We start from the raw sequence: 14429 nt of genomic DNA on the forward strand, positions 1-14429 counted from the left end.
TTGAATGCAGATAACGCAGGTTTATTGAAGAGATAATCATAATCTTACAATAATCTTTATTGTCACAAGTAGGCTTACATTAACACTGCAATGAAGTTACTGTGAAAAGTCCCGAGTTGCCACATTCCGGCGCCTGTTCGGGTACACAGAGGGAGAATTCAGAATGTCCAAATTACCTAACAGCACATCTTTCAGGACTTGTGGCAGGAAACCAGACCACCCGGAGGAAACACACACAGACACAGGTAGAACGTGGAGACTCTGTAAACACACAGTGACCCAAGCCAGGAATCGAACTGGGACCCTGGAGCTGTGAAGCAACAGTGCTAACCACTGTACTACCGTGCCACCCGTTAACTCGACAAAAGTTTGATCTAGAAGTTTGCTAAAGCCCACGAAGCAGCCAACGACATTACAAACTATACATGTGACTAGATTTTTAAAGTGATCACGTAACAACACAACAATAACCCCAAATATATAACATTTATGACTTCATGTGGGTGATCAGTCTGTAGAAGCGTAACCCTCTGAGGCTCCTTCTTTGACAGTAACAATGGTTTCATGGTCATCATTAGACTTTTAATTCCAGATTTTTATTGAATTCAAATGTCACCATCTGCGGTGCGGGATTTCAACCTGGGTCCCCCAGAGCATTACTCTGGGTCTCTGGTTAAGTACTCCATTGACAATACCACTCCCTCCCCTAGAACTGAGGCATACCTACAGTTTCTGACATTACAACAGTGACTACATCTCAAAAGTACTTCAATGGCTGTAAAATGCTTTCGGAGAACCTGTGATCATGAAAGATGCGATAGAAATATAATTTATTTTTAGAATTAATCCCTAAACAAGGTGGCACGGTGGCACAGTAGTTTGCACTGCTGCCTCACGGCGCCACGGACCCAGGTTCGATCCCGGGTGACTGTCCATGTGGAGTTTGCACATTCTCCCCGTGTATGCATGGGTCTCACCCCCGCAACCCAACGATGTGCAGGGTAGGTGGTTTGGCCACGTTAAATTGAGCCTTAATTGGGAATTTTTAAAAAAAAATTATAAACAAGTATTGGTCCCCAACTGAGCCCACTCACGAAAATCATGAATAAAGACTGAGTCTTGATTTTGTGCAACAATCATGTCTTTCTCTCCATTTCAGATCCCCGGTGAAAATCCAAACACAGCATATCGTAAATCATTCGATTTAAAACAGAACGAGTTGTTGTTATTTGGGATTCGCTGCCTGATGAAGGTGCAGGAACTTTACAGATTCTGTAGGAACAGAAACTTGCCGGGCGATGGGACTATATAAAGAATCTGTAAAGTTCCCTTTTGAAAGTCACAGTTGAATTTACTTCCTGCACCATTGTCAGGCAGAGAATCCCAAATAACAACAACTTGTTCTGTTTTAAATCTAATAATTTCACAATATGCTGTGCAGAGAGCACAGGAGGCCATTCTGCCCATTAGATTTAAAACAGAACGAGTTGTTGTGAGCTGGGATTCAAAATAAACTTGGAAATAAACTAGGAAAATAAACTTGCAGGGCGGTGGAATTAATTTGATAGTTAATCCAAAGAGCTAGCAAGGGAACAATGGGCAGAATGGCCTCCTGTGCTCTCTGAACCTCATTTACATTTGAAGAAAGTGGGAAATATCTGGAACCCACTTCCGTCGTGCGGGATAGAAGCAGAGATGACGGAATGTTTCCCAAAGGAAATTGGATGGGTACTTGAGGGACATAAAGCGACAAGGATACGGAGAGAGAACAGGGAAATGGTTTGACCTACATAGATCAACAAGTTGTGAATCTTTGAAATTCTCCACCCCAGAGGGCGGTGGAAGCTCAGTCATTGAGTGTGTTTAAAGCAGAGACTGACATATCTAAATACCAATAACACAAAGGGATATGGTGATAGTGTGTGGAAAAAGGCATTGAAGTGGATGATCAGCTATGATTGTATTGAATGGTGGAGCAGGCTCGATGGGCTGAATGGCCAACTCCTGCTCCTACGTTCCAATGATACAAAGATAGGTAGGAAAGTAAATTGTGAAGAAGACATAAGGAGGTTAAAAAAGTATATTTGAAATGAATGGGATAACATCTGGAAAATGGGTAACAATGTGCGAAAATGTGAAATTGTTCATTTTGGCAGGAAGAAAAAGAAGCTTCTCATCGAAATAGCGAGAGTTTGCAGAGTTCCAAGACTCAGAGGGATCTGGATGTCCAAGAGCGGGAATCACAAAAGGAGAGTATACAGGTACAGCAAGTAATTAGGAAAGCTAATAGAATGTTATTGTTTGTGAGGGGAATTGAATACAAAAATAGGGAGGTTATGTTTCAGTTATACAGGGCATTGGTGAGACCACATCTGGAGCACTGTGTACAGTATTGCTCTCATTTAAGGAATGATGTTAATGTGTTGGAAGCAGTTCAGAGAAGGTTTACTGGATTCATACCTGGAATTGGAGGCTGGTCTTATGAGGAATGATTGGACAGGCTGGGCTTGTGTCCGATGGAGTTTAGGTGACTTGATTGAACCGTATAAGATCCTGAGGGGCCTTGACAGGGTTGATGTGGAAAGGATGTTTCCTCTTGTGGGAGCATCTAGAAATTGGAGTCACTTTAAAAGTAATAACTTGTCCATTAAAGGCAGAGAATAACTTTTTTCTCTCCGAAGGTTTGGAGTCTTTGGAACTCTCTTCCACAAAGGGCAGTGGAAGCAGAGTCTGTGAATATTTTCAAGGCAGATCTGGATAGATTCCTGTTCATCAAGGGGGTGAAAGGTTATCGGATGGGGGTGGGACAGCAGAAATAGGAACAGGAGTAGACCATTCGGCCCTTCGAGTCTGCCCCACCATTCAATCATGGCTGATCCAACATTTCTCTTGGCCACTTTCCTGCCCTTTCCCTGTAATGCTTGATTCTCTCGCTGATCAAGAATCTATCTCAGCCTTAAATATGGACAAGGACTCTGTCCCCACAGCTCTCAGTTCCAAAGACTCACAACCCTCAGTGAAGAAATTTCTCCGTATCTCAGTCTTAATTGGCACCTCGTTATTCTGAGACGGGTCCCTCTGGTCCACAGCTGGAGCAAGACTTCCCGACTCTTATACACCCACCCCCTTGGAATCAGGGCCAACATTCCATTAGCCTTCCTGATTACCTGCTGCACCTGTCTGCGAGCTTTCTGTGTTTTGTGCACAAGTTCCCCCAAGTCCCTTTGTGTTGCAGCTTTCTGCAGTTTTTCTCCATTTAAATAATACTGTTCTTTTGTTCTCCCTTCCAAAACGAACTTCACATTTTCCCACATTATACTCCATTTTCCAACTTTTTGCTCACTTACTTAATCTATCAATATCTCATTGCAAACTGTGTGTATCCCCCTCACAACTTGTCTATGTGGAGTTGAGGTTACAATCAGATCAGCCGGGAACTTATTGAATGGTGCAGCAGGCTCGAGATGCCGAGTGGTCTACTCCTGCTCCTCAGCCGTATGCTATCGTGTTCGTCATAATATTTTTTTCTTTAAATTTAGAGTGCCCAATTCATTTTCTCCAATTAAGGGCCAACTTAGTGTGGCCAATCCACCTACCCCGCACATCTTTGGTTTGTGGGGGTGAAACCCATGCAAACACAGGGAGAATGTGCAAACTCCACACAGACAGTGACCCAGAGCCGGGATTGAACCTGGGACCTCAGCGCCGTGAGGTAACAGTGCTAACCAATGCACTACCGTGCTGCTCTGCATCCGTCATAATGGATTGTAGCATTTTCCCTCCTACTGATGTCAGGTTAATGGGTCTGTGGTTCCCTGTTTTCGCTCTCTCCTTAAATATTGGGGTTACATTTACCACCTTCCAATCTGCAGGAACCATTCCAGCATCGATAGAATTTAGTAAGATGATCACCAATGTATCCACTATCTCTACAGCCGCCTCTTTCAACACTCTGGGATGTAGAGCAGCAGCTTTTGGGGATTTCTTAATTTTTAATCCAATAAATTCTCCAGTACTACTTTTTCACTAATACTAATCTCTTTCAGTCCCTCCTGCTCACTACTCCCTTGGTTCTCTTGTGTAACAGCAGATTCCAAAAGCTGTAATCAGGTGTGAAGAATTACTGCACCACTTTCCTGTGGATTTTTGTTCCTGAAAGGAATGTGTATTTGTTGCAAATATGTAATAATTTCTTCAATGCGAGCAATTGTCTGCCTATTGTCCAACCTTTTATTGTAATTTCCCAACCTACCACAGACAACCTGTCCCTCATACCTCAACATTTCCTTCTTTGAGAAAGACCCAGAAAAATTAAACAAAGAAACATATAACCACCATAGCCCATCTTCATGGCAAGGTGGCATGCTTTGGGGGGTTGCAAACAGAAATAGGAATTAACTATATTTTAACTTTCCACACATTTTCACTCTGTAACCCTTGTGAAATTGGAAATCACGTATTCGCAACAAAGCTCAAAGAGCATCAGCCCACTGGAGGAAAAGTTGTGAGACCAGCCATTCCAGCAGAAAGAAACCCCGATCATCCCAATTGACCAATTGATAGGATGAATAAATTGCAGTCCGAATGAAATGGAGAGTAGAAACAATAACAGCACAATCCAATCCCTGTAATCAATTGTGAACTTGTTGGTGAGTCAGCAGATGGGATAGATCATTCAACGTCTCCCCGAATCAGAGCAGGTGAATGTCCTCTCGGAGTGTGAACTCGCTGATGTCTCTGCAGGGTGGATAAATGTCGGAATCCCTTCCCACAATGAGAGCAGGTGAACGGCCTCTTCCCAGTGTGAACTTGCTGGTGACGCTTCAAGTGGGATGAATCACTGAATCCCTTCCCACACTGAGAGCAGGCGAACGGCTTCTCCCCAGTGTGAGCTCGCTCATGTTTCCATAGGGTGGATGAATGACTGAATCCCTTCCCACACTGAGAACAGATGAACGGCCTCTCCCCTGTGTGAACCCGCTGGTGTATCTTCAGGCTGGATAACTGAGCGAATCCCTTCCCACACTGAGGGCAGGTGAACGGTCTCTCCCCAGTGTGAATTCGCTGGTGTGTCCGCAGGGTGGATAAATCTCGGAATTCTTTCCCACACTGAGAGCAGTTGAATGGCTTCTCCCCACTGTGAACCCGCTGGTGTGCCTGCAGGTGGGGTGACTGAGTGAATCCTTTCCCACACTGAGAGCAGGTGAATGGCCTCTCCCCAGTGTGAATTCGCTGATGTGACTTCAGGCTGAATAATGCAGTGAATCGCTTCCCACACTGAGAGCAGGTGAATGGCTTCTCCCCAGTGTGAACCCGTTGGTGTGACTTCAGGCTGAATAACGCAGTGAATTCCGTCCCACACTGAGAGCAGGTGAATGGACTCTCCCCAATGTGAATTCGCTGGTGTGTCTTCAGGTTGGATACCTGAGTGAATCCCTTCCCACACTGATCGCAGGTGAACGGCTTCTCCCCAGTGTGAACCCGTTGGTGTGACTTCAGGCTGGATAACGCAGTGAATCCCTTCTCACACTGAGAGCAGGTGAACGGTCTCTCCCCAGTATGAATTCGCTGATGTGACTTCAGGGTGGATGAATGTCTGAATCCCTTCCCACACTGAGAGCAGATAAACGGCTTCTCCACAGTGTGAACTCTTGCATGTGACTTCAGGCTGGATAATTCAGTGAATCCCTTCCCACACACAGAGCAGGTAAATGGCCTCTCTCCAGTGTGACTGCGTCGATGAATCTCCAGCTTAGATCGGACTCTGAATCTCTTCCCACAGACTTCACATTTCCACAGTTTCTCCATATTTTGGGTCTCGTCGTAACTCTCCAAATCAGATAATCAGTTGAAGCCTTGGCTACACACACAACACGTGTACGGTCTCTCCCCGCTGTGAATGGTGTTATGTTTTTTCCGGCTGTGTAACTGGTTAAAGCTCTTTCCACAGTCAGTGCTCTGGAACACACTCACTCACTGTGTGTGTGTCTTGGTGCTTTTCCAGTCACAATGATGTTTAAAATCGTCTGTAGCGAACAGAACAGACAAACATTTCTCCTTCTCGATTCAAAGGCCGATGATATTCAGGCCCCGACGAACCGAGCGACTCTGGCAGATCAAGATGTGACTTTTGAGATTTCTGTCTGTAATTCCTCCTCTTCTAATATCCTGTAAAAACAATTTACAAAAGACATCATTGTCAGTAAAGGATAGAAACTCAGAACAGACAATTTTTATTTCTCTGTAACATTTTATCCTCTCTCACTCTGCAAAAGCTGTAAATCTCCATCCCACACACTCTCCCTCCATTCTCACACTGCTCCACAACGAGTGAAGAAATTCCTCCTCATCTCTGATTTCTCTCCATTTTCCTGCCTGTTATCCATAACCTTCGACTCCCTCGTCATCAGAAATCTGTCTGGGTGGGAACCATATGATGCGGCTCAGGAGTAGCTGCTTTTCCGCAGATTCTGATGCCACTCATCTAGAATCCGTAATTTATCCTGATTGCCCGACACTCATCTACCTGATCCTTGAATTAATATTTGTTCTCATGTCTCTGGAAGACATTGGGATTAGGTAAGGTAAGATTAAGAAATCCGTCGATAAAAGAGGGAAGGTTGATTCAGTGGAAATGGAGCCGCCTTTTCAACATGGCGGCCTGACCCTCAGGAGGTCTCTCAATCCCGCGCTCTCAGGGACTCTCTCGGAGGTGGTGAAGGTGATGACTGCCGACATTCTCCGTGTTATTGACCAGCGGCTGAGTGTGCTGATTCAATACCTCTCATTGAGCTCATGAGGCCGAGCTGCAAAACACCATGAAGAGGCTCATTGATCCCGGGGCTGTGAGGGAGACCAGGAAAGTGAAGGACGTAGGAGGGAATATGGTCTTGGAGCCGATGGGTGAGAATGGGGAGTTTCGGGACTTCTATAGCAAGCTGTACGAGTCAGAACCCCCTGCCGGGGCGGGGGCGATGAGCAGACCTGAGAGGGGTTGGAGTTCCTGAAGATGGAAGAGGAGCAGGTGGAGGCCCTGGGGGCCCCAATTGCACTGGTAGAAGCATCCTTCACTTTCCCGGTCTCCCTTGCAGTCTCCTGCTTCCTCAACTGGTGCACTAGCATCCTGCTCGCCTTCTCCCCCTACTCGTACACCACCCTTCTTACCCTTCTCAACTTCCCCAGCGCCTTTCCCGTAGATAGAAGCCTAATGGATCGCTGTGTCTATTCGGAATCCTGGATATCCGTTATCCCTTCTTAGTTCCCAAATAACAGAGATCAAGTCTGTGCTTTTTGGCAAAGTTCAGTTGAATTTTGTCAGCTTGTGCCACTGGTAAACTTTGTTTGTCAACACAAGATTAGGTCAGATTGATTGTCTTTAGCAAATACAGTAGTTGAGTTTTCATTCAATTACAAATTGTGATAATTCTTCAAATTATAATACACAGTATAAAATGACTGAGTGATTTAAAAAAAAGAAAGATGGCGATTTAGCAAAAGCAAGTAAAGGAAATAGGTTTCAGAAAGTGAAAGATAGAGGGACTGGAGGTGATGCAACTGGGCAAGGCCCCTGGTCTGGAGGGGTACCTGGTGAAATTTTATAAGAAATTCTCTGGGGTATTGGGGCCGGGGCTGGTAAGGGATTTTAACGAGGCAAGGGAGCTGGGAGTGCTCTCCCAACGTTGTCGCAGGCTTCGATCTCCCTCATTTTGAACCAGGAAAAGGACCTCGAACAATGAAATGAAATGAAAATCGCTTATTGTCACAAGTAGGCTTCAAATTAAGTTACTGTGAAAAGCCCCTAGTCGCCACATTCCGGCACCTGTTCGGGGAGGCTGGAACGGCAATGCGAGTCATACAGACCGATTTCCCTGCTAAATGTAGATGCCAAACTATTGGCTGAGATCTTGGCCTCGAGAATAGAGGATTGTGTCCCAGGGGTGATAGGGGATAACTAGAGGGGTTTGTGAAGGGGAGGCATCTGGCGGCCAACATCAGGAGGCTACTCAATGTGATCACGATACCTCCAGAGGGACGAGAGATAGAGGTGGTGGTCGCCATGGATGCAGAGGTCTTTGATCGAATGGAGTGGGACTATTTGTGGGAGGTCCTGGGGCGGTTTGGATTTGGACAGTGTTTTGTGGACTGGGTCCGGTTGTTATACCAGGCACCGGTGTCGTGTGTACCGACAAACCAATTGAGTTCAGATTATTTCAGGCTGCACCGGGGGACGAGGCAGGGGTGCCCGCTCTCCCTACTGCTGTTTGCCCTGGCTATAGAACCATTTGCGATGGCGCTGAGAGCATCAGGGGATATTGGGATGGTGGACAGTATGAAAGAGACCATTCTTTTAGCCAGACAAATAAATGTGTCAAGCTGAGGGAGCAAAGGGTGTAAATGTGTTAGAGAGAGAGAGAGACCTGGGCCAATCTTTCCGGAGTCTGCACCCTCCCTGTAATTACTTCCTTTTCCTTCAGTTGCTGCAAGTGACCAATTGAAGGTGAGAATGAGAAAATAAAGTGTTTTACTCACAGATGGTGGAGACAGGAGAGCATTTTAGTCTGTGTGAGCTCAGTTTCCATTCACACAAACACGCGCTGATTGGCTGGAGAACAAGAGTCCTTCCGGTTCTAATTCTTCCCATTGGTCAATACCTCTGCAGGAAGGTCAGGGGTGGGCCTTCTGTCGCACATGCGCAGCCTCTCCTCTCTCTTGGACATGCGCAGTCCCGTGCAGGGGGGAGGGGCAATCATACAGAGGCTTCTCGCTCTCGCCGCAGCTGTCAGCCGGAGCCGTCAGGCGGTTGCCTGGAAACCTTGCCTCGAGGAGGGGGAACAATGAGTGGGGCGGAGCTGCAGTGTCCGCGCGCCGGACCTGCGCACTAGAACCGTGAGACGTCTCCGCGGATTCTTTTGCGTGCGCCGGAAGAGTTGGTGATCCCCTATCCAATCAGCTCCCCCGTTGTCTGAAGGCAGAAGCTGGACACTGAGCAACACTGGGACCTCACAGTCCTCCTGTCTCCAACATCTGTGAGTAAAACACTTTCTTTTCTCCTCCTTTCTATTCCTTTTCTCATTCTGACCTTCAATTGGTCACTTGCAGCAACTGAAGGGAAAGGAAGTGAAATCAGGGAAAGCTTGGCCCAGGCCTCTCTCTCTCTCTTAAAGACATTGACATCCTTTGCTCCCTCAGCTTGACACATTTATTTGCCTGGCTAAAAGGATGGTCTCTTTCCCAATGTTCACAATGAAGGGCTGGTTTCTCCAAGCAATGGCTGACATTTAAGGGGACAGTAAATTAATATCAGACAGAGAAATGTCTCCTGTTGTTATATGGTAGAGATTAGATATATTATTTAAAGTTATGTAATAACGTACATTTATTATTATTTCTAGCCTTGTAATATTGTACTGTAGTTATGTAATATATTTCCGGTTATCAGTCCACGGGGACCAGTGGGGTGTGGGAGTCATTGAATATATTCACGGATGAGTTGGACAGATTTTAAATAAATTGTTATGTTTTAATTCGTTTTGAAACAATGAGTGCAACAGCGTAACAGAAAAAATTGTGGGAAATGGGCACAGAGCAGAACAAGAGATATTGCCAACATAAATCCAAGCAACATATTGCGGAATTAATTTGGAACAAGATATTTGAGGGATGAAATGCCAGATCAATTGGACAACCAGTTAACAGGTTAAAGTAGTGAGTGGGGAAAGAACGTAAGATTATATCACAATTCATAGATTATGATAGAATTTACAGTGCAGAAGGAGGCCATTCGGCCCATCGAGTCTGCACCGGCTCTTGGAAAGAGCACCCTACCCAAGGTCAACACCTTCACCCTATCCCCAAAACCCAGTAACCCCACCCAACACTAAGGGCAATTTTGGACACTAAGGGCAATTTATCATGGCCAATCCACCTAACCTGCACATCTTTGGACTGTGGGAGGAAACCGGAGCACCCGGAGTAAACCCACGCACCCACGGGGAGGATGTGCAGACTCCGCACAGACAGTGACCCAAGCCGGAATTGAACCTGGTCCCTGGAGCTGTGAAGCAATTGTGCTATCCACAATGCTACCGTGCTGCCCGGCCAATCCACTTAGCCTGCACATCTTTGGGTTGTGGGGGCGAAACCCACTCAAACACGGGGAGAATGTGCAACCTCCACACGGACAGCGAGCCAGAGCCGGGATCAAACCCGGGACCTCAGCACTGCGAGGCTGCAGTGCTAATTCAGTTTGTAAACCCAAAAATATTACAAACAGACTAACAGCATAATCAAATTAATATGGTACAAAGTCTTACAACACCAGGTTAAAGTCCAACAGGTTTGTTTCGATGTCATTAGCTTTCGGAGCGCTGCTCCTTCCTCAGGTGAATGAAGAGGTATGTTCCAGAAACATATATATAGACAAATTCAAAGATGCCAAACAATGCTTGGAATGCGACCATTAGCAGGTGATTAAATCTTTACAGATCTTTACAAATTAATATGAATCACACAACATAGATGACATAGAACTCCTATAGTGCAGAAGGTCATTTGCCCCTTCAAGTCTGCAGTGAGCCTCAGAAAGAGCATTTCACTTTAGCCCACACCCCATCCTATCTTCGTAACCCGGTGCATTGATCATGGTCAACCCACCTAACCTACACATCTTGGACACTAAGGGGCAAATTAGCGTGATCAATCCACTTTCACTGCACATCTTTGGACTGTGGGAGGAAACCAGAGCACCCGGAGGAAACACACATAGAGACGAGGAGAATATGCAAACTCCACACAGACAGCCCCCCAAGACTGGAATTAAACCTGGGTCCCAGGCGCTGAGGTAGCAGTACTAACCACTGTGCCCTACTCCGGGCCTAAGTTAAATTGAATTCACTCATGGAAAGCCCAGGAGGAACAAGTAAGTCAAATTGGAGCCTATGTATTTGAGATAGATTAACTGCCGCCATTAGTTAGGCGACAGAGAGAACAAGAACAGATTTTCACGCCACAATCGGGCGTGCGCCATTACCCCCTCCTCCAACTCACTTTACACCACAGGCACCAAAGTCTCCTCAAACTGCTCCTTTCACGGATAAAAGCCCCGTCTGTACCAGAGTAGGATAAAGTCAACAACACATAAACCCTCCCATAATAAGAAAAATACAAAAGAATCACCAACACAATAGATCCAAGGGGACATTCCTCAATAAGACTGAGGACCCGGAGGGTTAACCCCACGGCCAGACTGTCGTTACCCTCAGGATACCTTCTCCAAAATGAGAAGAAAAGAAGGGCCAACAAGGGATTGGGGATCGAATGTCCCTCCCGCATTTTAGACCCACCTGTGAAGACCTACATCCACCATCCACCCTTCAACAATGGTGCCACTCGGTTTTGCCATGATTAACGCTCAGATAATAGAAGACAACGGATAATAAGCACACGGCACATCTACCATAACTGAGATAAGATAATCCGAGTCCCTGCAACACTTGAGGAGAAGATATTCAATTGCGCTCACAGAATAACAACTCCCTTCAACAGGATAAAAGATAACAAATTCAGACAACGAAACAGTGATAAGGAAAGAGTCCAGATTAGAGCCTGAGTTAGTCTGAGCTGCAAACCATCCCTCCAAATCCTTGCGCTTCATGGATTTAATGAAGGCAAAGGCAGTAGTCGGATTATCGAAAGTCTTGACGGAGTTGTCGGATACAATTTTCAGGGTCGCTGGTAAAGCGACATAATTCACTCCCGCAGCCTTGAGTTCCCTTCAAACTTCATCGAAGCCTCGATGCTTCGTTTGCGTTGCTGTTGAAAAATCCTGGAAGAAGGAAAATCCTCGTTCCTTATGGAGCCAGGTCCCACCTCATCTTACCCGTTTCCAGGACCTACTGCTGTCTTTCAAGTTGTGGAAGTGAATGATTACAGGCCTGGGATGAAAACTGTCCCTCAGCCTCAAAGACAGGATCCGATGCCCTTTCTAATTTGAAACACCCAGACTTCACATCCAGCTTGAGAAAACGTGGCAGCCGGTCCTCGAAGAACCTAACGGGAGCTTCACCCTCCACACCTTCTGGCAGGCCGACAACTCGGATGTTCTTTCTCTGACCCTCGGTTCTCCAAGTCCTCCAGGCTTCTCCCACGCCACTCAGCTGGTTCTCCAAGGATTTAATTCTTGCCTCCGCCGAGGAGGCATCTCGCTCAATGTTCAGGATTCTCTCTTCCGGATCGTCGAGCCTCTTCATGGTGTTGTTCAGCTCGGCCTCCTGAGCTGACAGATATTGAGTCAGCACACCCAGCCTCTGGTCAAGAACACGGAGAATGTCGCTGACATAGATCGGCCAATGATCCCACAGAATAAATGAGCAGGTTCGATGGGCCAAATGGCCAACTGCAGCTCCTATTTATTGTGATCTCTGTGCCCAGGACAGGAAGCAGTGAGCATGGATATGTCAATCAGCCTGAATGAGCACCTTCAGGAGAATTGGGAGGGTGAATGTTAGATACAGCAGAGTGAGAATGGAGGGAGAGTGTGTGGGATGGAGATTTTGGGGAATGAGAGAGGAAAGAATGTTATCTAGGAACTAGAATTGTCTGTTCTGAATTTCTATCCTGTATTGACAGTGATGTCTTTTGTAAATTGTTTTTACAGGATATTAGAAGAGGAGGAATTACAGACAGAAATCTCAAACTTCATGTCTCAATCTGGCTGAGCCTCTTAATTCCTTGGAACTGGATATCACCGGACTTTGAATCTCGAAGGAGAAATGTTTGCTCAATCTGTCGGCTTCAAAAGATTTTAACCATCAGTGTGACTGGAAAAGCACCGAGAGACACACAACCGAGTGAGAGTGTTCCAGAGCACTGACTGTGGAAAGAGCTTTAACCAGTTACACAGCCTGAAAAGACATCACACCATTCACAGTGGGGAGAGACTGTACACGTGTTCTGTGTGTGGACGAGGCTTCAACTGATTGTCAAACCTGGAGAGACACCAGGACACCCAAAACATGGGGAAACCGTGGAAATGTGGTCACTGTGGGAAGGGATTTAGTGCTCCATCTCAGCTGGAAGCTCATCGACGCAGTCACACTGGGGAGAGGCCGTTCACCTGCTCTGTGTGTAGGAAGGGATTCATTCAGTTATCCGCCCTGAAGTCACACCAGCGAGTTCACACCGGGGAGAAGCCGTTCACCTGCTCTCAGTGTGAGAAGGGATTCACTACTTCATCTAACCTGCTGACACACCAGCGAGTGCACACTAGGGAGAGGCCGTTCACCTGCTCTCAGTGTGAGAAGGGATTCATTGCTTTATCGAACCTGCTGACACACCAGCGAGTGCACACTGGGGAGAGGCCATTCACCTGCTCTCCGTGTGAGAAGGGATTCACCACTTCATCGAACCTGCTGACACACCAGCGAGTGCACACTGGGGAGAGGCCGTTCACCTGCTCTCAGTGTGAGAAGGGATTCATTGCTTTATCGAACCTGCGGATACATCAGCGAGTTCACACTGGGGAGAGGCCGTTCACCTGCTCTCATTGTGAGAAGGGATTCACTCGGTTATCCAGCATGCAGATACACCAGCGTATTCACACTGGGGTGAGGCCGTTCACCTGCTCTCAGTGTGAGAAGGGATTCACTCGGTTATCCCACCTGCAGAGACACCAGCGAGTTCACACAGGGGGGAAGGTGTTAACCTGCTCTTCGTGAGAGAAGGTATTCAGATATCCATACACCCTGCAGAAACACTAGTGAGTTCACACCTGGAAGAAGCCATTCACCTGCTCTGAGAAGGGGAGACATTCAGTGATCGGTCCCAACTCCGGAGACACTAGCGAGTTAATTCTGGGGAGAGACCATTCATCTGCTCTCAATGTGGGGACGGGTTTTGTGATTTGTGACTCCAACAAGTTCACAATAAATTACAGATGTTGGCTCCGTTGTATTGTTTCTGCTCTCACTGACATCCAGGACTGCATTCTGTTCATTCTGACATCTGGTGAATGGTGATGATTGGAGGGTTTCTTTCTGCTGGACTGGCCGGTCTAACACCTCTGCCTCCGGTGGGCTGACCATTTTTGAGCCTTGTTGCGATTACCTGGTTCCAAGTTTGTCGAGGAGCACAGAATGAAAAGGTGTTTGCACGTTGGAAGATATTTAGTTCCCAAAGCAGCCATGTTGCCATGAAGATGGGCTATGGTGGTTACAGGGTTCTTTTGTCTAATTTATCTGGGTGTTTCTCGCAGAAGGAAACTGTCATGGTCTGAGGGGCAAGTTGTCTGTGGTAGATTGGGAAATTACAATAAACGTATCACTGAAAGTGGCAATGCAGGTGGATAAGGAGCTAAGAAGGCAGGCGGCATGCTTGTCTTCATTGGTCGGGGCATTGAGTATAAAAATTGGCAAGTCATGCTGCAGCTGTAC

General features: G+C 46.5%; 1 protein-coding gene and 1 long non-coding RNA gene across 2 annotated transcripts; one reads left to right on the forward strand and one right to left on the reverse strand.

The window, feature by feature from the left end:
* Positions 1–8604, reverse strand: LOC140420741 (uncharacterized). The gene is made up of 2 exons (XM_072504724.1): positions 8530–8604; positions 1–6168 (listed from the first exon to the last, which is right to left on the reverse strand). The coding sequence occupies exon 2, from the start codon at positions 5806–5808 to the stop codon at positions 4672–4674; it is 1137 nt and encodes a 378-aa protein (XP_072360825.1). The 5' UTR covers positions 5809–6168; positions 8530–8604; the 3' UTR covers positions 1–4671.
* Positions 8605–8754: 150 nt separating this feature from the next.
* On the forward strand, positions 8755–13963 carry LOC140420745 (uncharacterized). Its single transcript, XR_011946542.1, has 2 exons — positions 8755–9026; positions 12656–13963. It is a non-coding gene; the product is annotated as an uncharacterized lncRNA (long non-coding RNA).
* Positions 13964–14429: the final 466 nt, after the last annotated feature.

Source organism: Scyliorhinus torazame, chromosome 5 (assembly GCF_047496885.1).
Source record: "Scyliorhinus torazame isolate Kashiwa2021f chromosome 5, sScyTor2.1, whole genome shotgun sequence".
NCBI lineage: Eukaryota > Metazoa > Chordata > Chondrichthyes > Carcharhiniformes > Scyliorhinidae > Scyliorhinus > Scyliorhinus torazame.

Coding starts and splice junctions, on each gene's coding strand:
- LOC140420741 (XM_072504724.1), bottom strand. CDS start 5,808: ATGGAGAAACTGTGGAAATGTGAAGTCTGTGGGAAGAGATTCAGAGTC.